General features: G+C 40.5%; 1 protein-coding gene across 2 annotated transcripts in view; it reads left to right on the top strand.

The window, feature by feature from the left end:
• AZIN1 (antizyme inhibitor 1) overlaps positions 1-24889 on the top strand; it is a 38293-nt gene extending 13404 nt beyond the window's left edge. The window contains exons 3-12 of one of the 2 annotated variants that reach the window (XM_034422141.3): positions 1224-1421; positions 1659-1832; positions 2472-2644; positions 4418-4552; positions 5896-5977; positions 9559-9633; positions 10860-11025; positions 15759-15874; positions 16022-16236; positions 23171-24889. In XM_034422141.3, coding sequence (XP_034278032.1) covers positions 1320-1421; positions 1659-1832; positions 2472-2644; positions 4418-4552; positions 5896-5977; positions 9559-9633; positions 10860-11025; positions 15759-15874; positions 16022-16236; positions 23171-23282 — 1350 coding nt within the window. In that variant the 5' untranslated portion in view covers positions 1224-1319 and the 3' untranslated portion in view covers positions 23283-24889. Of the gene's footprint in view, positions 1-1223; positions 1422-1658; positions 1833-2471; positions 2645-4268; positions 4553-5895; positions 5978-9558; positions 9634-10859; positions 11026-15758; positions 15875-16021; positions 16237-23170 lie in introns of both variants that reach the window. The other variant, XM_087890822.1, reaches the window with a different exon arrangement.
• Positions 24890-26851: the final 1962 nt, after the last annotated feature.

The following is a 26851-nucleotide window of genomic DNA, read 5'->3' as shown; positions in this document are numbered from 1 at the left end:
TACATCTCTGTTAAATCATTAACACCCAGGTAAACTGTCAAGAAAAAACATGTTGTAAGATCCTATGAGATATGGGCTTATTTAACTGTTTCATAAGACTGAGTAATCATATTATGTTAGTGCTGGCTCTTCTTGTCCAAACAAAAGTAAACTAAATACCTGCTACTATAATAGCAAAGTTTCCCAAGGTTGTCTTGAATAACTTGATTGCTAATATTTGCTAATCATTCTGGAAATGCAGTATCTGCTCGAGTTGACCTACCACATTGTTTCTGTTCAAGTTCTACTCTGAAATGATTGAGGGAAAAGTCAATTAAATATTAATTTACTGGCAACAGAGTATTAATTACCATTGCCTTGTCTGATTGTATATTCAAGCCCCATTAATATGTTTTCAGCTTTCTCCTTCCATTGATGGCTATAGAAAAGAGACTATTTCTATATTATGTAGGATGATTGTGGTTGTAGCCTAATCACTGTTATCTAAGTTAGGCATCTGAATTATATAATTGTGAATGCAGATGACCTTTACATTTCTGGAAGAAACAAAACCACTGGAGACGGCTACATCATTCAATAGTAAGCTAGGAGACTGGGAAAGTGGAAGCTAAAGCTGAGGAACGTTTTATTTCTCCCAATAAGGGGGGTTGGATTTTTAAAGTAGATTGACTTTAATTTTTTTAAATCCCCAATGAGAAATTTAAATAATAACAAAGAGTAATATTGTTTTCTTTTCTTTTGAGAATATGCAATTTTTCTAAATAAATGGAGCCAAAAAAGTACTTTGAAACAAGAGTGGCCTTATGTATTGCACTGGTCAGAACTTCAACCTGCAAGTTTTTCTGAACTCGCACTACGGCTGCACAATTACAATTTGAGTTAAGAAGATGCTGACAGCTTGACCACCTGGTTCTAAAGTTCCTTGTTACACTTATCAATGCCTCCTTAACTCAAATGATTATTTTCTTGAAGGCAAATAGCTATTTTGAGAATTTGGAACATTATCTATGGTAGTTATTTTAAGTATGTGATATTTCTTCTACAGCCTAAAAATTGAAGATACAGACATAGAATAATAAAGTTGGAAGGGACAGATATTAAATCCTTTTTTTGCTACATGAGTCTATAATATCTTTCTTCAGAACAGTAATGTTCCACATGAAGGGGCTATCCATATATAATCCAAACTAAAATGGGCTTGAATTACTTTTTTTTTTTAACAGTTTGTTGCATAATTTAAGGATCCAGCTCTAAGGCTTTGTGGCCTGTTCCTTGTGTTTCTTGGTTTATGACTGTCGGCTTTGCGGAATACGGCTGAGATGAAAGGATTTCTTGAGGATGCAAACTACTCCATTGGCTTACTGGATGAAGGAATGAACATTGCAGATGTCATTGACAACTACATTTATGAACATACCCTTGTAAGCTGTTATCACATCCCATTCCCATTATATTTACTTTTACATATATAAATCTTAACAGCTTCATATGTGTTCTGATAAATCATATTTTTATGAGTTATGTGTAGTTAAAATAAAATGAAAAAAACCCAACCATTTTGAGGCAGTAAGAGAAAATGACAAATGTTCTCTAAATTTGTTGGTTAGTCACTAAAGATTGCTCATTGTTAACTGTTGATTAAAATACTTCCTTTATAGACTGGAAAAAATAGTTTTTTTATTGGCGATCTGGGAAACTTGATCAAGCAACATATTCACTGGCAGAATGTGATGGCACCAATAAAGCCGTTTTACAGCCTAAAATGTAATTCTACTCCTGGTGTACTCGAGATACTATCAGCTCTTGGAACTGGGTTTGCATGCTCAAATAAAGTAAGTCTTCAATGTTCCTCTTCTCATTCTCTTAGTTTCTAGATAATGCTTACCTCACCGACATAAATCTGAGGAAATGTTTCTTCTTAAAGTTTTACAGATTAATTGGCCTCTGGATATAAGGCAATTTATATGGTGGCTCAGTGGCTAAGATGCTGAGCTTGTCGATCAAAAGGTTGGCAGTTCAGCGGTTATGAATCCCTAGTGCCATGTAACGGGGTGAGCTCCTGTTACTTGTCCCAGCTTCTGCCAACCTAGCAGTTCAAAAGCACGTAAAAAATGCAAGTAGAAAAATAGGGATCACCTTTGGTACGAAGGTAACAGCGTTCCATGGGCCTTTGGCGTTTAGTCATGCCGGCCACATGATCACGGAGATGTCTTCGGACAGCACTGGCTCTTCGGCTTACAAACGGAGATGAGCACCGCCCCCTAGAGTCTGGAACGACTAGCACATATGTGCGAGGGGAACCTTTATCTATATGGTGGCACTTTGTTTTTAGAAGCCTTTCTTTACAAAGCTCATGGATGAGTTGATGTTTGTGATTGAAAATTTATTTATTCTTAACTTTTAATCAATTGATTTCTAAAATTTTGTTTCTAAGATTAAGTGATTTAAAAACAATATATTTTCTGTTTCAGACTGAAATGGCATTGGTTCAAGACTTGGGTGTTTCTCCTGAAAACATTATATTCACCAGTCCTTGCAAGCAAGCTTCTCAAATAAAATATGCAGCAAAAATTGGAGTAAACATCTTGACATGTGATAATGAATTAGAATTAAAGAAAATTGCTAGAAACCATTCAAATGCAAAGTAAGCTTAAATTTATTAATTTTAATGTGGGAGTCAAGTAAAAAAAGATACATTTCTAAAGTGTATTTCTTGTATAGTAATATTTACTTACAGTTCTACCATGCATCTCTTTACATTTTCCACTTTAAAATGGATGATTATTAAGAATTTAGTAATTTTTTGATCCATTCAGTTTCTTTTTATGAACTGCTTTTAAAAAGTACTAATCTTTATTGATAATACTTTATCAACATACCTTAAAACTCCTTGACACAGAAGTTGTTCCTGTCAAGATTATGTAGGCAGTCAAGAATAAGAAACAAATTTATATTATATGTATATATCCCTACATTGCTTGGGACTCTGGCATGAATCGAATTTCTGATCAGATGACCATCTGTGAAAATTGCCTCAAGATCCCTTTAGCATCCAGAAAGTTTCAGTGGGGAAAATCAAGAACAAATCTGGAATGGCTCACTGTGTGATAGAATTATGGTGCTGCACCACCAATGCACATCAAGCTTGCTTCTAGGTTACAGGGATAGCAGCAGCATGAAAGAAGGATTATCTAAAAGAGATAAGCCTTTTAGAGGTAAGTATGTGATCATTGGAAATAGTATTTTTTTTAAAAAAAAGAACCTGCTTGTCTTACTTGCCTTGCTCTGGTTGTATAGAGTTCCTAAAGTATCTTTTGTTATACAAAGGATCAAAAAATGAGTTTGGCAATAGAGACATTTTTTTTTCTAATTTCAAGTTCTGCATAAAAGTATAGTTGTAATATACCATGTTTCCCCAAAAATAAGACCCTGTCTTATTTTTTTTGAACCCTGAAATAAGCTCTTGGCCTTATTGCCATGCGCTCAAAAGCCTGATTGGGCTTATTATCAAGGGATGTCTTATTTTGGGGGAAACAGGGTAGCTATGTATTCAGATAATGATTTATAAATGTCAGGTATGTTTTATTTTGTCCCATGTTACTGATAGATATTGAAGCATAGCACTTTAAGATCAAACAATTGAATTAAAAAGAATAGTGGACATTATTTGGTTGCATGAGTTTATGGAAAATCTGTATTTGCTGTTGACCACTCTTTTAATATTATAATACTCCAAAAATTATATTTGGCAAACTGCCTATGTAGTGACTTATGTAGGCTGTGTTAATAGGAAAACAGACAATACGATTATTTTTGGAGGTACATATACACCAATTCTTGGAGAAGATTATGATAAACCTGCAACAATAAATATATTACTCCAATGTCTAAGAGCAATTCTGACTATTAACTGATACTCAGTTTGCAAATAGATCTTTTCTTTTAGAGACCGGAAGGAATAGAAATTTTGAATTTCCACCAGTTTATTTAGGTTTTAGTGAAAGTAAGCACTCATATTTGTCCATAATTATAGGAAATGTATAAAGATACTTTCTTCAGTTTGCTTCAGTATCCAGCAGTGTACCATATTTAACATATATTTTTAAAGGAACTTGGATTATGATTGTACTATGGTGTAATGGCTTTTCATTGCAGCCTTCAACAGACTTTCTGCTACAACAGTCTTTAGCAGCTGCATTTCCAACCCCCCCCATGTTTTTTCTGACTCCATGTTTTAGGCCCTAATTGGTAGTTTTCTCTCTGTACAGGATTGTTTTTATTAGGTTCACATGACTCGTCGTCGAGAGAATTGGAGTAATGACATCATAATCAACATGCTTCTGACAGTCTTCAGGCTTCACATGTGCTGATGCTGCTGTAAACCAACTGTGCCCCAATCATCTTCCCCTTCTCTTAGGCTCTTACTTCATATTGCCACAGAAGACATAAATGGAGATGAAGAGATGACTATGAAGTTTGGCACTACCCTGAAGAATTGTCGTCATCTCATGGAATGTGCTAAGGAGCTGAATGTCCAAATAGTTGGTGTTAAGTGAGTAGACCTGTAATATTTCTCAACTCCTTCCTGTCATCAGTATTGAAAGAAAGCATTAGGAATACATGTAAAATTAAAATTAAGACTGCAAGGGTGAGCAAAAATTTCAATGTATGTTGAGAAAATGCACATAACATTCCTTCATAGGATAAACTCTTGCAAATAAGCACTTACAGCAGGAATCACTTATATAGCTTTTTGTGTATACTAATTTTTTACAGAAATGTACTTTATATATAGCAGCAAATTGAAGGCATTCATGGTACCGAAAGAAAAGTGGTTTCTTGCTTCAAAGCTAGTTAATTTATAAAGAAAAATTGCAAACTATTAGATTTGGGATTAAAACATTTAGTCTCAATTATTCTTCAGCATTCTTCATGCATCTTGTTAATGAAGCTTTTTTTTCTTGGCAATTCATCACCTATACCCATGATGGTGAACCTATGGCACGCATGCCCGAAGTGGCATGTGGAGCCATGTTGCCTGGCACACGCGGTGTTGCCTGTTCCTCTTCTGGGTTTCTGGGGCACATGCGCACGTGACAATCAGCTGGCTTTTTTGCATGCGGCAGTGCCAGAAACAAGAAGATCTTCTAGTTGGTCTTCCATTTTCCTGCGTGAGCATGCACGCTGGCCAGCTGATCGTTGCGTGCACATGCACATCAGAAACCCGGAAGAGCAGCTGGCTGAAACCAGAAGTTCATTTTCAGGTGCACGCAAGTGCCCTAGGCAGCTCCTCTTCTGGATTGTGGCCCAGGTGCACGCGTGCTCCCTTTTCGGCACTCAGGTTCACCATCACTGACCTATACTATGTGTTATGTAAATATGATCTTCATATTTACTTGCAAGATAAAATATTTTGATCAGCAATTTTTGTTAGCAGTTTAGAAGAATGGCTTTGATAAGTGGAAATGGTTAAATAAAAATAAAGAATATTTATTTCCCAAAAAAGCTATTTTTTAAAGAAAAAATGGCCTTGACCACTGTGAAAATTATGTGTAGCTGAAGCAATTATCTTAGTTAAGTATACCTGTAAAGTAGTTGTGAAAAGGTACCAGATCATTTCTTCATATTGTGAGAGAAGGAGAAATGCTCAACTGAATTGTGGAGAAAAAAAAATACTGAAAAACAATACCCACACTGATACTTAGTTTAATTACTTCTTAACTTATGTTTACACAATATTCTTTTTTTATTAATATTTTAGCTATTACATTATTTGATGGATTTGAGAAATTAAAAGATATCTTTTGTACACTGTACCTTAATGTAAGCTAAAACTTCTTTGTAACAATGCAAAGTTACGTCATGTAACTTCTAGTTCTTTTTTTTTTATAAAAGGTTTCACGTGTCAAACCCTTGCATGGAATCTCAAGCATACAAAGATGCTATTTCTGATGCTCGTTGTGTATTTGATATGGCTGTAAGTACACTAAAACTTGAGTATATGTATCTGTAAGTTCAGATCTTCTTGATATAAAAAGCTAGGAATTTGTCCAGAGTGAGAAATGTGTTTGGAAGATTGGCTGTACCATTCTGGACTGAGTAACTCATGGTTTGTCCAAACTAAAACAGAAACATTTTGAGTGTGTTATGAAAAAAAAATATTCAAGAGATGTTTAAGGGAACTAGTAGGGGATGGCTTGCTTCCTTCGTGTCCACATGGCCTCTTTCTTATTCGTTTTAATTGTTGTCAGTTTGAATTAAAATGCAGTATATCCTGTGTGTTTTCCTGTCCCTCTCAAGTGACTGGACTAGTTGGATATTATAGTGGCAGCAAATACAAGGAGGAGGCGTACTATCAGCCTGCCTGCCCTTTTCCCTGGCTTCCCAGCTATATATACTATATTTGAAGTCAAGGGTTCTAAGAGTCACTGTGCCACACTACCCTAGATTTCAAGTACAGCATATCTTGCTATTGGGGGACAGGATCTTCCAAGCTTTTCTTTTCTCTGTTTCCTCTTTGCTATTAAGTGGTTTTGCCGTTTCCTCATTTTCCCATCTTAAAATAGTTAGGCTTGGATATGAGAGTTTTGTGCTGGTGTAGGCCATGGTTATGCTCCAGTTCAGAAATGCACACACACCATATTGGCTGTTGTGTGCACAGAGCATAGAAAGTTTTACACTTCCCTACAAGAAACTTTTTTTAAATGTTAATTTGTTTTATTTAAAATTTATGGTAATGTCACATTTCTACATTAAACATGGGGTTTTTTTCTGTTACAATGACTGGTTTCAGTGGTTGATAGCTATTTTGAAAGGCACATCTGAGTGCACAAAAGAAGATGTTTTTCCTGTTATAAAGTCACAGATCACAAGTGAGATCTTTCAGGAAGTTGTCCAAGCCTTAGAAATGGTTTTCAGGGTGCACTAGGAAGTAGTACAATAGAAAGTAAGAAATGAGAAACCTGTATGCTGTGACTGGAGTTCCACTAGCCATTTGTTGGATCCAAGCTACAATATTTACAATATTAGTTTCATACTTAATATAGGTAGTTATTTTTCTTTTTATTTGACATCTGTTAAGTTTTAGTTCTTTTTTTAAACTATAGAAATGTTTGTAGTGACTTCTGGTTTGACATCGCGTCAAGATCAGATGTAAGGAGCGGGGCTCCGCGAACTCACACCGAATCCTCCTCGTTGGAGGGCCCCCCCAAGGGGCTAAAGTCACCCTCTGAGGATGACAAAGAAAGGAAGGGCACTCTGCAGGTCGCGGAGAGCTGTGGCTCTCCAGCTGGACCCAGGGATTCCCTCCCATCCAACGATGAAAAGCTGGGGCTTTTCGAAGAAACAAAGTATGTGCCTGAGCGGTATAGATGAACAGTAATTGGAACTGGAGGTGATTCTTTTTTTACCTAGAACCTAACCCCAAAGAAAATAAACCCTGGAAAAGAGACTCTTTGAAATGATTGTCAAAGCGGCGAATAATTACAGAGAGAAAAATTATAGACCTGAAAGAAAAGAAACTAAAGAGAGAGCGCAAAAACTTTAAAATATAGAAAGATTGAATTTTCTTTATTGGCAATGTTTTGGTAAGACATTTTAAAATGCTGGAATTATTTGTCTGAATATTGACTATTTGCAAAAAACTGAAATAAATGTCAGATTTTGTGCAAAATTGAAATTTAAGCTGAAGGCGCCATCTACTGGTGAATGGAATATATAATAAACTCCTGCTGATGAAGTACTGATAAGACAAAGGGGAAAAAAAAGTGGAAATAACACCTGGAGGATTGCTGTGCTATCTACTGTTCTACTGTATATCTGTCTACTTCATGGTTTTTGGAGGTTTAACTGTGAGATTATGGAAAGCGATTTATCTAAAGAAAGCAATTTTTAAATGCCAAGATATATGACTGAATTTACAGAGTGGATTTAAGGAGACATTTGGAAAATTTCCTGGATTACCTAAATGGAACTAATTGACTAACTGTAGGACACAACTATAACTATTGCATTCCCTTGAGGAGCAACTCTTAATATTGAGCAAATGGTTTCTAAACTGGCTTTCTGAGATCATAGACATTTTGTCTTTGGGGCGGTGACAGACTACTGACAGGCTATTGAGCAATATTTGGACCTATCAAAATAAGACAAGATGTTGCATCAGGGGGAGATGAGTGGATTTCAAAAAGAAATGGTGTTGATGCTCCAAAGTACTTATGATATTGATAAAGAACCACAGGGAGATAAAAGACTTAATGCATGACATTATGGGGAAATCAGAAAATGTTCAACAAGGGACAATGAATAAAGATCATAAAACACAGGAAATAGAGGAGATTAATAGAAAGACCAGAGGAAGAGACAGAACAGATAAATCAACAAATAAAACAAGAAGAGAAGAAGGAGAAAACAACAGGAGAGGACAATAAAGACTTATGAATCAAATAAGGGACAATATCAGATGAAATCCAGCAGGTTCTGGAGAACCAGTAGCGGAAATTTTGAGCAGTTCGGAGAACTGGTAGTAGAAATTTTGAGTAGTTTGGAGAACTGGCAAATACCACCTTTGGCTGGCCCCAGTGGGGTGGGAATGGAGATTTTGCAATATCTGCCCCCCAGGAATGGGGAGAGAATGGGAATTTTGCAGTATCCTTCCCCTGGAGTGGGGTGGAATGGAGATTTTGCAGTATCCTTCCCATGATGGGGTGGGTGCCACGCCCATCAAGCCACACCACATCCACCAAGCCACGTCCACAGAACCGGTAGTAAAAAACTTTGGATTTCACCACTGGACAATATATATTAAGAGATCAAAAAATGGGATTGGATATAAAGAAAGATATTTTTGAAGAAAAGATAGGGGCTTGAGCAGATCCTCTGGAGGTATGGCAGCAAAAGAGAGCAGAGATGGAAGAAATATTTATGTTAAGTAGGAAGGATGTAGACAGAGATAAAGACCCAAGGGAGGAGTTTGGAACGCAAGTCAAAAAATGAATAAGAATTGAAATACTAAAGCGGACAAGAGATGATGGTTAGAAAGGGAATGCTGTTTAATATAAGATTGGCTTTATTGAGAGCTAGAATAGAGGTAGAAACAAGATCAAGGGGGAATATCATTATACATATTTTTATATAATATACTAAAAGTAATAGCTAGATGTAAAGATTAGATGTTGAAAGATGATATCACTATGTAGGCTTAAATGATATTGTGATTGTTATTAGAATGGCGCACAAAAATAACTAAACAATGAACACACACTAATACAAATATGTATAATACCACGATTACATAAATATGATTAATATAACAAATATTAGTATTACTATTATCTGTATTTAAATGAATGATACCCAGATGCCTCACTGTTCATATAATATTGATGTATATCCAATAATATAATAATAATAATAATAATAATAATAATAATAATAATAATAATAATAATGCTTGTAGCAATGTAACGGTACTTAGTTGAGGAGTTATATATATGAAGAGTAAACATTTGAAAAGAATAATGTGTTATAAACTGCAAACTTTCTGCATTTCTATTTTAGGAAGAATTTGGCTTTACCTTGAATATGTTGAACATTGGTGGTGGTTTCACTGATCATGAACTTGATCTGGAAGAGGTATGAAATTAGATCCTTTTCCAATAAAGGAGATTCTTTTCTTATAGAAATTGGCCTGTCATTTTATTCAGTTCAACTTCTGTTTACAGTACTATGAATGTAAACTATAAGGTTACTTTGGCAACTATCAACAAATATTGAAGTTTCACTTACAGTACAGCATGGACTGTTTGCTTATTTATCCAATTTGTATGGCCACGCATTTTCATAATAAGTGACTCTGGACAAAATGCAACCATTAAATAAAATAATATGTATTTTGTAATTTGTATGAACAAAATCTAATTTTATAGCACCTTCAAAAAGGAAGTAAATCTGGTTGTGGACAATAATTGTTGGACTCAAGATGTGTGGGTTATCGCAGCTAAAAAAGCAAAAGATTTGTAGAATCATTTTTTAGAATTGCTGCAGTATGACAAAATGTAGTATGGTTTTATAAATAGTTGTGTGATAGAGTTTTTAATATTTCCCATTGGCTTGTATCACATTTATTTCAAAGGTAACTAGAATCTCATTGTTTTCCATCATTACAACATGTGAAACTGGTGTGATTTAACAATGTACAGGTAGAATAAGCCAGAAAGGGAAGCCATTATTTTTTATCAGTTTGTTGATGGGCTCCAACTTTTGTTTATTCTGATTGGAAAATCATTCTAGAAGTTTATATAATATGGTTGTTGAGAAAAAACCCAAGAATAATTGGTTGCTATTAAAACTGCTCAGGGTCAGGAACTGCTAGTTATATATGGCTAAATAATGGTTGATAGCCAAGAGCTGGCAAGAACATTGTGTAAGGTAGCTGCCATGTATTGCTCTGAGATCTCTTTAAAACAATGTGTGTAGAATGACTGGGTAAAGCAGCAAGCTACTCTGTTGAACATGCATGGCTTTGGTGCAATCTCTGGGCTGCAACTTTGAAAGGAGCAGACAAAATCTTGGTAATCAATTACTGCCTTAAGCAACAACCGTGTCACATAACTATGTTCTCCACCTCAAATGCTGGATCTATCTAGCATGTAGTCATAATACTAATAACCACTGATCGATGTTTTCTTCATGAAGAGTAAGTTGTGATAGTCATATTTTCTTCAGTTAATTTCCCACCAGGGAGCGTATATATTTTTATCTTATCATAGCTCAGAGTACCAAGGACTCCACAATTTTATCAAGTTGTGATTGTTCCAAATTAGCAGAGAATTTTCAAATGTTCATATTTTATTTTTTAGATTAATCGTGTTATCATTCCGCTGCTTGGTACCTACTTTCCTGAAGAATCTGGTGTAACTGTGATTGCAGAGCCTGGATGTTATTATGTTTCTTCAGCATTTACTCTAGCAGTTAATATTTTTGCAAAGAAAGCTGTTCAATCTGGTGACCGTCTTCTCAATAAATGTAAGCAAAATCTGGCAAATATTTAAATTGGTGTAAAAACTGTAAAGATTAATCACTATTCTGGATCCTAGCTTGTCAAATACAACTCCCCTTTTAGATTGTCCAAGTTTATAGAGTACCAGTATTTTAAGATAAGCATCTATAAAGGAATGACAGAATCAATCTATAGGAAGTTTTCCAGAAAGCTAAATTTCTTTCAGTAGCTTTGTAGGAGGTAATTGGTAGAACAAAGGGCCCATTTACTTAGCTTAATAAGAAAACAGTCCTTAAATTGTTTTCTTTAGTTACTTGAAAATTAGGTCATACTTGGAAAAAGTTCAGGCTGAAAGTTTTAAATCTGTAAATAATTTCCTTGTAAAATAATTTTTCTTCATCTTTGCATTTTATGTATGCATCACTTTGGCAGTGGCAGTCTCAAGCACTTTCTGTACCTGAGGACATTTTTTCTGGGAGACATTCTATATTTCATTGCAGCAGTAGTAGCATTCATTTATTCTGTGTCTTTTTTTCAGTGGAAGAAAATTCTGTTTGTTTTTAATTGTTGCCTACTTTTGTCTTTTCATTCTCATCCTCCCTGCCAAATTATTACACCTTCATTTTTGTTCTTCAGCATCAATGAACTCTTAGCAAAACTTCTGCTAATTATTTGGACTATAGCATCTCAAGCTCTTTTCAAATTCCTTGAAATACAACAGTTAGCTTTTGCCACCTAATGTTTGCTATCCCTTGTCTTCCTTGTCAGAGGCTATCTCATTGGTAATTAAGCACTTTTCCTGGCTTTGACCTTTCCTTTGGAAGAAAATGTTCCTTGGAAGTGATATGTCTGCTAGTGTGCCTGGTCTTCTATTGCCCTTGCTTCTAGAATGGATAGAGATGGGGACTGATTATCTGATTCAACAGCATTCTTTGAAACTTTCGGTTGCCTTGATAGCCATATATCAAATTTGTACTGGCCTGTTCCCAGAAAGATTTTTCAAATATTTTCTGAAGCAAAGCAAAATAAAAGAAGCAGTTATGTAGCTAATTGAACAATGGTCTCTTAAGTTGTCTTCTCCGGTGCTTGGATCTTTTTCATCTATAATTAGGGATCTCATTCATATCGTTAGGTTGCTTATCTGGCTTCTTGATTTTGCTGTGAAGATTTCTATTCTGCCTCATCCTTATACTCCACACTTGATTACTTGTGTAGTTTCATGATCCCTATTAAACCCACAACTACTTTGATAAGCATTGTTCAATTACTGCCACTTCATCTGGTCTACTATCTGTGATTTTTCATGTAGCTCAAGATCAGCAGTATTAAAATCACAACTGTACCTATTGTAATAGGTTCCTGTGTCATCTTTGCGATCACTGCCTTGGAATTACTGAAACTCGGCTGACCCATATGTATCCTCATAAAGTAATCTGATTCTGTATCATCTGATACTCCTTCCTTTTCCTCATCAGATGCCACTATATGCAATCAACACAGTTTCCTTCATATGAGAGTTGCCTCTATATGGAGAAATTGCTGTAAAGGACAAGTGCCCTTGGCTGGAAATACAGCTGACCATGCTGGATGACTCAGTAATTGAAAATATTCAGGGTTCGATAAGTCCTTGATATTTATTGTCTTGCAGATCTTTCAGGGTTTTTAAAATATAATTTTATTAAAGATATTTTTTAAAAAATAAACTTAATATAAAGTAAGAAAAAATGAGAAAGCTAAAAGTGAAAAAAAAGAATGTGCCTCCATTTTCCTTTGCAGCAGTTATAAATACAATTATAAGTTCATCTCTTACTATATAATTATAACTTTCCAGGGTCTTTCATCTTTGCAAATCTTTCATCCATTTTGTTTTAAAAGCTGTCAGTTTAGTATCAAGTGATTTAGTTAATTTAATATTCCTTTAACATTTTCTGTGGCAAATCCTGTGTAATTCTTCTCTCTGCAGCTTGTTGGAGCAATCTTCCCCTTCATTCTTGCCACTTTTCTGGTTGCCGTTATAATATTGTAATCCAAAAAGTGTCTCAAACGAGAGAGGGAAAGGAAAACTTTCCCTCTGTCCTTATACTGTGCCTTTAATACTTTCTTCTCTAATGGCATTCCGTAGTTAAAATTAGCATTACAATCTACATAGCTATCTACAATCTACGAGCTATAGTCAGCTATAAGTCTGACTCACATTATCTTTATCTTCTCTTTTGTAAAATCCATCAATTGCCTGCACTCAGTAATAGTAAATAAAAAACATTCCCATAAAGGGCTGGTTTATTTGTCTAATTTAATTCCATATTTATTCAAAAGCAATTTCACCAAAAACAATCTTTCTCCCTTTACCCATTTTATATTTTACAATAACTGTTGCTAGCTTTTTGCCAAGAGTTTTTAAGTCCTTAAAACCTTTTCTATTGGAATTCACTAAATGGAATCTTATCCTGCTGCTTAGAAAATCCCTTTTAAGCTGCAAATTAATTGCATCCAAAAGTGATTAAGAAATGAGGTTTGGCTCAATTTTGTGTCTGTATAATGGGCTCCATAATAGGCTGTGAGCTTGGTTGAAATCCTTAAAACTCCCAGCTGCCCAATTTATGAGCTAGAAACCTCAACTCGTGTATTTACTCACGAGGAGCAGCTATCTGGAGTGCAAGTGAGCAATCTCAGAATTTCTCCTTTATCTGGAAAGATTTGCATGGACCAGTTTGGCTGCTGATTCCACTGTAAATGCCATTCCTGTTGCTTCAAGGATGTCAAGTTTGCCATGACCCTCACCAGAAGCTCTGGCAGTTTTAGTTTGATTAAATGCTTTTAATAGCTATGGCAAAAATATTCCTATTTTTTTCTTGGGAGACTAGAAAGCCTCTTTTGTCTTTTTGGGTGATTATAGTCATTTTTTCAGAACTCCCTCCTTACTAATTATAGTGGAAGCAAGATTATCAGTATAACTATCCTCATTTCATGCTGACAGACAAGGAAGAAAGACAAAGTCGGATGCCACAGGACTCTAAATTTATGCTGCAGCTGACCTTTTTTGTGCATGTTGAGTCTTTACCATTCTTATTTGTGGGATAAAATGGCCACTTATAGACTATGTTTACTGGAGAACAAAAATAAAATAGTGAATGTGGGGGGTTTTGTGTATGCCCTAGATGTCTTGAAGTAACAGATCCAAAAATATAAGGATAGTGTTGTAACAACTGTTTTGGCAGGAGTGGAGGCCTTGGCAGACATGCCTATTTATAGGTCTTGTGATATCTCAAGAAATAACAAATCAGTACACAATCTCATCAGTCTTAAATATTCAGAGTTATGAAACACCATAAAGAAAATGGGCATTAAATTGTCATTCTCTAGTTCCATTTCTTGGTATTGATTATGCCTTAGACTATCTGCATCAACTTTTGCATAGCCAAGGAGTTTGTAATGTCTTTAGCAGATTGCCTTTGTAATCTTCCCTACAATTATATAATAATCCCAGATTCCATCCTTTCAGTGAGAAAGAAGTACTGTGTAACAATAAGCATTTGCTTTGGCTTAACCATGATGATTCAAACCTGTATTTTTGTTAGTAGCTATTTTCTAGCATGAGATTACTTAAAATCATTGGGTCTTTTTTAGGTTGCAATTTAACCTTGGCAGGGAAAAAGTACCACCTTTTGCGTTGGCTGAGTTTGTTTTCAATTCTGCACTGTCACATATTTCAGTGGATTGATTTCCCCACATTTTGCTTATCTGAATCCCTTTACCTTACGGAAATTCTTCTCTGTATTCCACCCAATGGATCCAGGATCTCTTTCTGTTGTACTACAGACATTTCAAGGTTCCTAAATCAATACATTCCAGTGAGCAATGTTTTTGTATGGAATGAAACAAAGACATATCCTGATTTTTGTGTATTGCACTTGGTGAGATCTTCTATGACTATATTGCTTAATTGTTTTCTGCAATAAAGCAACTAATTTAGCTATGTTGTGCCTGTGATATTTTTGCAACATAGTCTTCCAGAAGTAGGGATTCTGGTTAGAAATTTTACATTTTGGGAAAAGCCAACCAGGATTGTATTGTCGCCTTTCATGGTGTTCCCTATACTGGCTTATGAAAAGAAGTCACAATATTTTAACCATCCAGTTTTATAGAACATTATTTGATAAATATACAGACCACAGGTAACTACACTGTTTGGGAGGGCTGTACTCTTTTCAGTTCTTCTTGCCCAACATTGAGTAAGCTTGCCAATTGCCTATATTAGGATGCAGAGATGATGATGAATAAGTTGCTTACTTATGTTTTTCAACTAGTTATCTGTGCATTTACTTCTTGCACTTGGCAGGTACCTTTTCTGACCAGCCTGACCAACACCTAAAGGGTTTAGTACTATTATGGGGAAGCACAAGAACCGGGAGTATGCATAACATATTCCTCCTGCCTAAAAATCTGATATCAGATGTTTCTAATGATGAATTTGTGGAGATGTGGCTCCCATAAATGCAAATGTACAAAAGACCACTTGAAAAAAAGCAACCCATCTTTGTGATCAGATAGTATTAAGCAACAAATAAGTTTTATATGCGTTACCTAACCATTTGTTGTAAAATGTTTTTTATATATTTGGGTAAGTTCATGCTTTTTTCTAAATCTCTTAACTCTTTTCGTACTCATGTAACATGCATTCATTATAGCTTTTAAAAACAAAGCACCACCATAAATTGAAATTTATTATGCAGTTTGTATTTGGTTGCTTATTTTACAGTGGAACAAACGCAGAACGATGAACCAGTTTTTTTTTATTACATGAATGATGGGGTTTATGGTTCTTTTGGAAGCAAGCTATCTGAGAACTTGACTACTATTCCAGAGGTTCACAAGGTAAGGGCACACTTATATGCTACAGGCAAAAGTCTTCAGTAAATTACTTTGGACTACATTTTGCTATCATTTGCACTAGTCATAAGTAAGTTGCTCAACAATTGCTGTTCTGAGTAATATATAACTGCCAGAATTGTTTTTCTTTAGAAATACAAGGAAGATGAGCCTCTGTTTGCAAGCAGTCTTTGGGGTCCATCCTGTGATGAGCTTGATCAAATTGTGGAAAGCTGTCTACTCCCTGAGCTGAATATTGGAGACTGGCTGCTCTTTGACAATATGGGTTCTGGTTCTTTGGGTGAACAACCTGCTTTTAATGATTTCCAGAGGCCACCCATTTACTATGTAATGTCAATCCGTAACTGGTAAGCTTACATTATGTTATTGTGCTGCTGTTGGTAAATTAAAAGAAGGTATATTTCTGTTATGTGAGAATAAAAGATTTCTAGCATTGTTACATCAAAAGTTAAATGATAATTGATGTGTTTCCTCAATTATATTTCAATTTTTGGACAGGATCCCTTATCCCCCCCCATACATATATGGCATGTATTAAATAAACTGATGAAATGTTTTACACCTTTTACATTTGAACAATGTAAGCTATATTGGGAGGAGAGTATGGCATTTTTGTAGCAATCAATTTTTAAAAGATTCCAGCTTTAGAATAGTAACTACAATGCTGAGTTCTTTACATTTCCATTCAGTTTGAAACATGATTCACTTTCACAGGTAAGCTTTTTTGGCCTCACTGATTTCACAAGAAACAAGTTGAAATTTAGGATTATCTAAATACACATTTAGCTAATCTTACAAGTCTATCCTTGGAATCACTTTTCACAAAATACCAAAAAAAAAATTCCTTCGAAGGAAATTATTTCTATATGCTACAATAAATAAATAATAAAAATGACTTCCTGGCATAATGGCTGGAAATAATTATAGATTTGCTTGGTTTTTGACAGCTTTTGCATGACTCATTTTCCTGTGCGCTGCTCCCACTATCCATGCATGGGTTAATCCTTCAGTGCTTGGCAACAGCTGAGTGAAAACAAAAGGCTTTTGTTCCCCTTTCCGGCTCCCAAGCCACGCCTCTGGTCCCATGATCCTCCAGTCTTCACTCAGTTGCTGGCAAACACTGTAGTGATTTTTTGAGCTCCACAGATTGCTGGTATTGGTGAGTCTGTGGGGGCTTTCTTTCCTTTTAATTCTATAAACTTCTTGGCTTTCCCCTTTCCTTTGAGCGTTAGGTTGTTGTGTTATTTTTGAGTAGCTCCCCCTCGCGTTTTTTGTTTCTTTTTTCTTTTTTCTTTTGACTGCTGTGTGGGGCGATTGGAGCGTAGGAGGGGGAGTGGGGCAGAGCGCTCACACGCTCGCTCGCCAGCCTCCTAGCTAAGCTACAGGGAGCTTGTGGCTCATCGCCCCACGCCGGAATCATCCGCTCGCCGAGCGCCGGCCGCCCACGTGGAGGCTAGCGGCGGCGCGCTCATCAGCTGGCCGGCGGAGCCCCAAGCGCCGGCCGCCCACGTGGAGGCTAGCGGCGGCGCGCTCTTCAGCTGGCCGGCGGAGCCCCAAGCGCCGGCCGCCCACGCGCCGAAATTCAAATAGAGGGCGCCGCGCTCATCAGCTGGCCGGCGGAGCCGGAAGCGCGGGCCGCCCACGCGGCGAAGATCCGAAGCCGCCGCTGAAGTCGGAGCGTCGCTGGGCTGCAACGGAGCGAGGGCGCGAGACAGGGAAAGCGCCGGAAGAAGGAGGCAGCCCTCCCTGCACTACGGAAAGCCCCTCGTTAAGGGATTGCGCGGCGTCTGGCCGGACCCTCGGGCCGCCATTGTAAGTCCGCTGCCAGGTCTGCCTTGCACCACGTGGCAGCGCCATATTGGTGGACCTTCGGGCCGCCATCTGGGCGAGATCCTCTAGCTCGTGCCTCCCCAACCCACGGGGAGCCAGCTACAGACCTGCACCCCCCCCTCCCCACACAGCTGGAGGGGCATCAAACCACCTCTACCACCACCGTCTGAAGAGGTTTGGTAAGGTCCTGGGGCGCTCACTCAGCGATCACCCGTGAGCTGCAGGACAAGGCTCCTAATTCAATCTCCCAGCCGCCTCAGCCATGTCTCACTCCCCCCCATCGTCAGACATGGAGCTGGAGCTAAGCCCCCCACGCACAAACGAAAAAAGGGGGAAAAAGAAATCAAAAAAGAGGCACCTCAGCTCGGCCAGCAAGGCGGCCTCAGAAGGCTCCCTACCCTTCCAGGATAGGGACGCCCCGAGGAGGCATAACACCCTAGAGCGGCAGTGGGAGAGGGCGCACAAGGCGGTTGCAGGAACCACGTCCAGGGACCCTGCACCTGGGGAGCCTACTCCCCTCTCCCCAAGAGAGGCGGAACGGGGACTAACATCTGTGGCCGACATCACACTCACCCCCAGTACCCCGGAGGGGTTTGGGCCCGCTCGCACAACGCCTCGCAACGAGACAGCGTCAAGGGCCGGATGGGAGATTCCAGCCTCCCCCGCGCCAAGTCAGCACCGCCGGGCCAGGGAGGCAAGTTCCACACCCTCAAGGGTAGACCCACAGGGTCAGGGCGGACTGGGCCTGCCACCCCCAGTGGACTTCCAGGCCATGTTCTCGGCGGCCCTATCATCCTTCTTCACCGCAACAATGCAGCAGGCGGCCCAGGTGCCCATACAAACCGCACCCAGTCAGGCGCGGCCGGTCCATCCTCAGCCCCAGCCCCTCCCAGAGCGAAGTCGGGACTCTTCTTCAGACGAATCAGACCAAGCAGAGGAGGGCCCAGAGGAGATGGAGCTATCGGAGGACGAAGGACTAGCGCCGGACACCCCGGCCTTTACAGGTCTTTTCCGCCCAGCCCTTTTCAAGTCGCTCCTCCACAAGGCACGACTTACAACCAACCTTGGAGTGCCAGGAGATATCGCAGTGCCCTCCACCTCAACGGCGGGCCCTCACGACGCCCTCTTCAAGTCCTCAAAGCCGCAGAAGGACTACATCCCTTGCCCGCAGCTATTTACAGAGGTGATTCAGAACCCCTGGGTGCAGCCGGCCTCCATGGCAACACCCAGCAACCTCGATAAAAAACTCTACTGCTCAGCCCCAGAGTTAGAAGATCTGCTGGTGCTCCCCTCAGTAGACCAACCAGTGGCTACCCTAGCTGCCAGCTCCCTGATCTCTACCGACCCTCTAGACTCGCTCAAGGCGGAGGAAAAGAGGATGGAATGGGCCTTCCGCAAAGCGCACCAGGCCGTGGGCTGGGCAATCAGATCCGCGACAGCCTCGTCCTTCTTCAACAGAGCCTCGCTTATCTGGCTTCGGCACCTGCAAGACAGGCTCCCACCTGAGGACACTAGACTGCATCAGGATCTAAACAAGATAATAGCTGCTACCGAATACACCGCCGACAGCTCCCTGAATTCAGCCAAGTTCGCCTCAAGGGCGCTGGCTTCGACCCTTACAGCGAGGAGGCTATTCTGGCTTCGACCTTGGAAAGCCGACTTCAAGGCCAAATGGAAGTTGGCGGCTTCCTCATATAAAGCACCAGATCTGTTTGGTGCCTCGCTGGAACCCCTACTCATTGAAGGGAAGGACAAGAGGAAGATCCTCCCTTCAACCTACAGGCGCCAGGAACGCAGGTACACGCCTTACCCGCTCCATCAGCCCTTTCGTGCAGGCGCCGGACCCAGGGGGTCCTCCTCGCACCGCTCCCATTACCAAGGGGGAGACAGATTCAACGACAGACAACAGTTCCGAGACCGAGGAAGACACCAACAGCCCAAACGCAACTTCCGCGGGGCCGGCCCTAAGCCCGCCAGAAGGGGAAAATGACTTCAGGCCCTCGGGGCCCATAGGGGGACGGCTCATCCACTTCCATCAACAATGGGCCAGATCGACCTCGGACTCCTGGGTAAGGCGTACGACCTCTTTAGGTCTGTCCATCGAATTCTCCGGCCAGCCGCCCCACCGGTTTGTCAGTTGTCCAACCCCTCGATCCTCGGAGCTTCAGGACCTGATGTCGCAGGAGATCGCCCACCTCCTGGAGGTCGAGGCCATAGAGCCCGTTCCGCACAGCCAGCGGGGCTCAGGATTCTACTCGACCCTCTTCTTGGTCCCCAAGAATTCCGGAGGCTGGAGGGGCATACTGAATTTAAAGCGCCTGAACCTGTCGGTACAATACCACAGGTTCAAGATGCACTCCCTCAAGACCATTCTTGCGGGAGTGAGACAGGGCGACCTCCTTCAATCAGTCGACCTCCGGGAGGCTTATCTGCACGTGCCGATTCACCCGCTTCACCGGCAGTACTTGAGGTTCACGTACGCGGGCCGTCACTACCAATATCGGGCGATGCCATTCGGACTTTCCTCGGCCCCGCGCACCTTTACCAAGCTGGTAGCGGTGGTGGCGGCCAAGCTCCGGGCCGTCCCGATCCGGGTGCTATGCTATCTGGACGACATTCTGGTCCTGTCGTCCACGCCCGACCAAGCCTACAAGGACATGGAGATGGTGATCAAGGTATTCCAGGATCACGGCTTCACCATAAACTTTGCAAAGAGTCAGCTCATGCCCACCACCAGACTTCTCCACCTGGGGGCACAGATAGATTCGGCCAGCGGGCAGGTATTTTTATCACCGGACAGAGTCCAAAGCATCCGAACCCTAACACGGCAGTGCCTGACGAGGAGGAAAGTTGCTCTGAGCCACCTCTCAACCCTCCTCGGGAAGATGGTATCCTGCTTCGGCATCGTACCGTGGGCACGCAGACACTCGAGGCCCCTGCAGTGGTTCCTCCTTCCGTTCCAGCGAACGGGAAGGGCCAACTCCAAAAGGGAGGTTCGCCTCACTCTACAGGTCCGCAGGTCCCTCGGGTGGTGGACGTCACCGTCGCTCCTCAAGGGCTCCAGCTTCCTAGAGCCAGACCGGCTGATACTAACCACCGACGCCAGCCTTCAGGGGTGGGGAGCCCATCTCCACAACCTAGTCACACAAGGTCGGTGGTCGCAAGAAGAACGTCAACGCAGCATCAACCTCCTAGAGCTTCGAGCGATCAGACTGGCACTCCGCAGCTTCCAGACGACGGTGCAGGGGCATCACGTCCTAATCCTGACCGACAACATCTCGGCCAAGGCACACGTCAACAGGGAGGGGGGCACGAAGTCCCGTACCCTGATGAAGGAGTCCGTGGAGCTGTTCAGCTGGGCAGAGAGACACCTGCTCTCGATCAGAGCAGATCACATTTCCGGGGCAGCGAATGTGAGGGCGGACTGGCTCAGCCGCGAAACAATAGATCAAGCGGAGTGGCAGCTCCACCCTCACCTGTTTCAAGAACTCTCTTCACGCTTCGGAAGCCCGGTCGTAGATCTCTTCGCAACCCCGACCAACGCTCAGCTTCCCCGCTTCGTGTCACGCTACCCGACACCACAAGCGGAGGACCACGATGCGCTGCGCTGCAGGTGGCCCGAGGGTCTCCTGTACGCATTCCCACCAGTCCCGCTGCTCCCGCGACTCATTCGGAAGCTACTGGCAGAAAAAGCCGACCTACTCCTGGTAGCCCCGAACTGGCCCCGGAGACCCTGGTTCGCCGATCTTGTAGCACTGTCCGTAGAACAGCCATGGCTGATCCCTCCACAGCAGCTCGTCCTGTGCCAAGGAGCAGTCACGCACCCAGAGCCCCAGTGGCTCCAATTAGCCGTTTGGCACTTGAACGGGTCATCTTGAAGAAGGACAGCCTACCAGACGAGGTGGTTGCCACTATCCAGGCGGCCAGACGCCCAGCTACGACCCGCATCTACGAGTCGTCATGGCAGGCGTTCTGTCGATGGAGCGCCCAACAGCACATCGACCCCACATCAGCCACCATTCAGGACATCCTGCGGTTCCTACAGGCCGGCCTAGACAAGGGTTTGGCCCCCGCAACCCTACGGAGACAGACAGCGGCGTTGTCAACAATCATCGCGTGCCCTCCATACCAATCCCTCGCGCAACACCCGCGCATCAAGGGGTTTCTGCATGGGGCCACTAACCTGCGACCCCCCACAGTTCACCGATACCCCTCATGGGATCTACCTCTAGTGTTGCGGGCACTGACCGGACCCCCTTTCGAGCCCCTAGATTCAACATCTCTGAAGTACCTATCGCTTAAGGTGACCTTCCTGCTGGCAATCACCTCAGCAAGGAGGGTCTCAGAGCTAGCAGCCCTGTCAGTCCGCAAAGACTTGTGCATTTTCCACGAATCCGCGGTGACCCTGCGCCTGGATCCGGCATTTATCCCGAAGGTCAACTCATGGTTCCACCGAGCTCAGGAGCTCATACTGCCGGACTTCTGCCCTTCACCTCGTGACCCCAGAGAGGAGAAGTGGCATACCCTAGATGTGCGACGTGCCATCCGTACTTACATCCGACGGACTGCTCCTTTCCGCCGTACAGAGGGACTCCTGGTTGCCTTCAACCCGAAGTCCATGGGTCAGAAGATATCAGCAGCCACAGTCGGCAGATGGATCAAGGCCTGCATCGCCCTGGCATATGACCTGAATGCCATAGCAACTCCCGACAAGATCCTACCGCACTCGACGCGCAGTGCAGCCACCACGGCGGCCTGGTCCACCCAAGCCTCGATCGTGGACATCTGCAGAGCGGCGACGTGGTCGTCCCTCACACCGTTCATCCGCCACTACAAGATTGATGAGTACAACTCGGCGGAGGCATCCTTTGGCCGCAAAGTCCTGCAGAAAGTACTGACAGAAGAGGACTCTGGAGGCAGTCAGCTCCCCACCCAGGGAGTTTAAGCTTGGGTATATCCCATGCATGGATAGTGGGAGCAGCGCACAGGAAAATGGACGTTGTCTTACCTGAACGTCCCTTTTCTGGGCGCTGCGTACACTATCCATATCCCGCCCGTTAGGGCTGCCTGCCACCGTTATGGCTGAATTTACCTTCTTTCCTTAAGCTGATTTGAGTTAATAAAGTTGAGTTATAAGTTACCTATAGTATGGATTCCTTCCTGCTGCGCCTTCGTTCAGACTGGGGGATCATGGGACCAGAGGCGTGGCTTGGGAGCCGGAAAGGGGAACAAAAGCCTTTTGTTTTCACTCAGCTGTTGCCAAGCACTGAAGGATTAACCCATGCATGGATAGTGTACGCAGCGCCCAGAAAAGGGACGTTCAGGTAAGACAACGTCCATCTTAAAGTTGGAACACAATATCACTCGAATATTCCAAAATTTCTTTGAATAAGAATGTTTACCCTGCTGTATTGCAATGTTGTTCCTTGAATCTATGTATTTTCACTTCAGGTGTGAGATGCAAGATGCTGGATTTATCTCTGACACACTGATGAAGAATTTCTGCTTTGTGCCTTCTTGCATTCAGCTGAGCTCTGAAGATGGCTTTTCTATTGCAGCTTAAACAGGCACTAATGCTACATTTAGCCTTGCAGTTGCTCGTCTATAATCTTGTCTGGTCACAACATTCCAGAGTGAAGGAAAAGTGGAACAATCTTGAATGAATTATTGAAACTTGAAATCAATTGGGACCAGGCAAACCAGCTACAACTAAATTCACTGGGGGAGTAAAGCTTACATAATAAACATCCCGAAATGTCAGATCATTTAATCCCTCAATAGTTAAAACAAAATATGCAACAAAATGGATGACTTAGTTGAGATGGAAACCCATCACTTGGGTTCTCTGTTAAACAGTTTACATACATACAAGTACAGTTTTTATACTAAGGATTTCTGTTAGAAAGTCTTGTAAAGTTGTCTTTCCCCAGATATATGAAATATCAAGGGAAACAAGTGTGAATTCGTTAGCAATGTTAGTATATTTAGAATGTGTAAATTTGTGCTTTGAACTGTAGTTTAATAAATGTAAAATTGCATCATAGTATTTGTTGTATTTCACCCTTGTTGTTCCCTCTCTTGTATGAATGCAATAAAATTTTGTGTAGATTTTACTGTTCTCTGGAGCTAACAGGGAAGAAGTCTAAGCAACAATGATAGTTTAAGTACAAAAACATGGAAGATAAATTGAAAAAACTTTAGATTCAATTGGCAGAACATTAAATCATGGCTAAAATAAAATAAATGTATAGCACTAAATTGGAGTGTAGGTATGGAGCTTTCTGAAATTTTGATTTAAGATTAAGTTTTTGTTCTTTTGAATTTTGAAAGCAAGACCATAATTCTGAAAATAGGATATAATTAGATTTGGAGAAACTACAGCAGTAAATATAGAAATTATTGAAGCTTTTACTCATTATTACTTAGACTCTTCCTATACTTTAATTTTAATTTATTTTACTAACCTAGTGGTCTTGGTAGCTATTTTTGAAATGCACCAAGTCAATTTCAAAGTGGAATTTGTATATCTAATTTGGTGATGCGAAATGGGCTGCCAAGTGTAAATGCATTTTATATTAGTGCCAATGGATAGAATGTTTATGCCTCAATTTAGTGGAGCTAAAATGCACTGTTTGCTAGAGGAACATCATTATAGAAAATGGTTCTCTTCAGCATGAACATTTAAAATTACAGGTACTACATTTGAGATGCTTTTCACTTGCATGAATGTTTCTACAGCTAAATCTAAGTGACCCTGATCACTGACCATGGCTGTGAGCATTAAAGCACAAATAAAACTACAAACTAATTCAGTTTTCCAATTCAGGAAAAAGACAAATCACTTTCTAGCATTTTGATCCAATATCTGCCAGGGTTCTGTCAGTCTGGAAAAAGGGGAAAAACTATCATAATTCCCCAAGTGTCTCTAACGATGCCCATGGCTCTGCTATAAGTTTTTAAACTATTGTGAGTTTAACCAACTCTGTTGTAAATGGTACAGTCACCTTGGAAATGTCTGTATTGTATTTGACAGTTTGCCATAAAAACTGGTTTGAACTTAGTATATATTTGAATTTATATGCTAAAACCTATCTTCTGTTTACAATATTGTAATATCAGTTTTGGAATAACACAAATATAAAACTGAATGATTTCTATATAGCAAATTAATCAATGGAACTTTGTCTTGTATATAGTACAATTAATTGCTTTTGGAGCAGTTTTATCTGCATTTATATGGTCATCCATAATAGAAAATAATCAGTGTTCAGATGCAGCAAACAGTGCATTTAACACTGCTTATTAACTGGTTAGTAGACGTAATGAGACAGGAAAACTATTGCAACTATGTGTCTCTTGAACTATTGTGGTAATTGCTTAATTGCCATTGGTCTCAAATATATATTTTACATGCTGACCTTAGTTTCATTTAATAGTTCAAATCTAAACATCCCTCATTAGTTAAAACAAGTGAATTTTGGCATGAGGTCCTGCGGAAGGAGGAGAATAATTTTGTATAAGTATATATTTACCGGTAGTGCATGGATCACAACATTGGTGAGCTTTCTTGAACAATGGTTATTAAGAGGCTGAATAAGGAATTCCAGCATAGGTTCATGGAATGGCAGTAGATCTGCAAAACCACTGCCTAGCTTTTGCACTACGGTGATGTGATGCTTTTGACTGGAAAAGCCAGATTCTTAAGAAGGTAATCTATATGTAAAACATATAACCTAAATTTGTTTTAAATTTAATGATATAAACAAGGATCTTTTAGATGAAAGCTTGTTATGTGCAAAGGAGTTAAATTACAACTATTAACTTATCCAGGATTATTTGTGTTCTGGCTTATAAAAATACTAAGTCATAATATGATTTAATTTTGGCTCAGTATTTCATACGAATTCTGATAACTGATTTCAGCAAACTTGTGGCAAGTTTGAATGAATATGCCAATAAGGTAAATGGAAACATTAACTAAGCTGCATTTTCTTTTCTGGATTTGGAATTTTCAAAGTGAAATGGGGAGGGGAGAACCAGGGGAGAAAAAAAAAATGCTTCCTATATACTATCCATATCGAACAAGTGAGGGGATATCTTTTTCAGTCATTCACACGCACTATTCCAAAGAGCTAAATACACTCAGTCTCAAATGGGTGGACTGACTGGCTGGAGGGATTAATAGTGAATATTCCTTTTAACATTGCTCCTGATTACTTAGGAGGTAGTCACTATCTAAACCTCAACAACTGAGTTTAAAAGGGGTATTTGTTGCATTTGTTGAATATGGGAGACATGTAAATGACACCATTTTCTTGCTGGGAACCTGCCTTGTTTTTGGCTCTGGTAGCCAGATTGATTTGGGACTGAGACTTAGTCAGACAAAGTATACTAGGGATTGGTGTATCCATAAACATCCATATCTACATACAAGAATATGGGGTTTAGAGTGTATAAAAAGGGTACTTTAAAAGACATCTTAGTGTGACAAAAACGCTTCAAAGGAATAAAGCCATCCATCCAGAAACCTCAAGCAGTTGCTTCAGAAGTTGACCTTGATGGTGTGTGCTTGGATAATCACTTTAATTCACAGAATATGTTATTAAAACTCAATTAAGATGTTATGTTCCAAGTATGATACTTAGGTTACTTTGTAACAAATAGTTGCAGACAAAGTGCAGAGATGCACCGTTGAAACAACAATCACAACTGGGACAAATCTGAATTTTAGTCTCAATTTCTCTGTTAACACACATTAATGGTCAGGTAATGTTCATAATCAGTTTAAAAATACTATGATAGTACACTGTGTTTATGAACACAGTGATGAAGTAACCAGAAAGTTTTGCTTTTCACCTAGGTTGAAAGCTTTTCCACCTAGCATGTTAGAGGAGTAGGAATAGAGGTATATTCTAAAACCAAAAGAATAATGAAATAATAAAATACAAAAACACATTTAGTATATAGAATATTGCCTAGTATATTTAATAAACACTTAACCAGAAGGGATAAAGGAAAAGTTTACAGAATCCTGAATGAAATAACCCAAAGGAAATAGAAAAAAAATAGAAATAAGCCATATTAAATGAGGTAAAAGTGTATAATGTATAGGTGCAAAAGACAGCATTGAAC

Source organism: Pantherophis guttatus, chromosome 3 (genome assembly GCF_059756535.1).
Source record: "Pantherophis guttatus breed Tessera chromosome 3, ASM5975653v1, whole genome shotgun sequence".
NCBI lineage: Eukaryota > Metazoa > Chordata > Lepidosauria > Squamata > Colubridae > Pantherophis > Pantherophis guttatus.
Note: the sequence above shows the minus strand (reverse complement) of the source record. Positions and strands in the feature narration are given on the sequence as shown.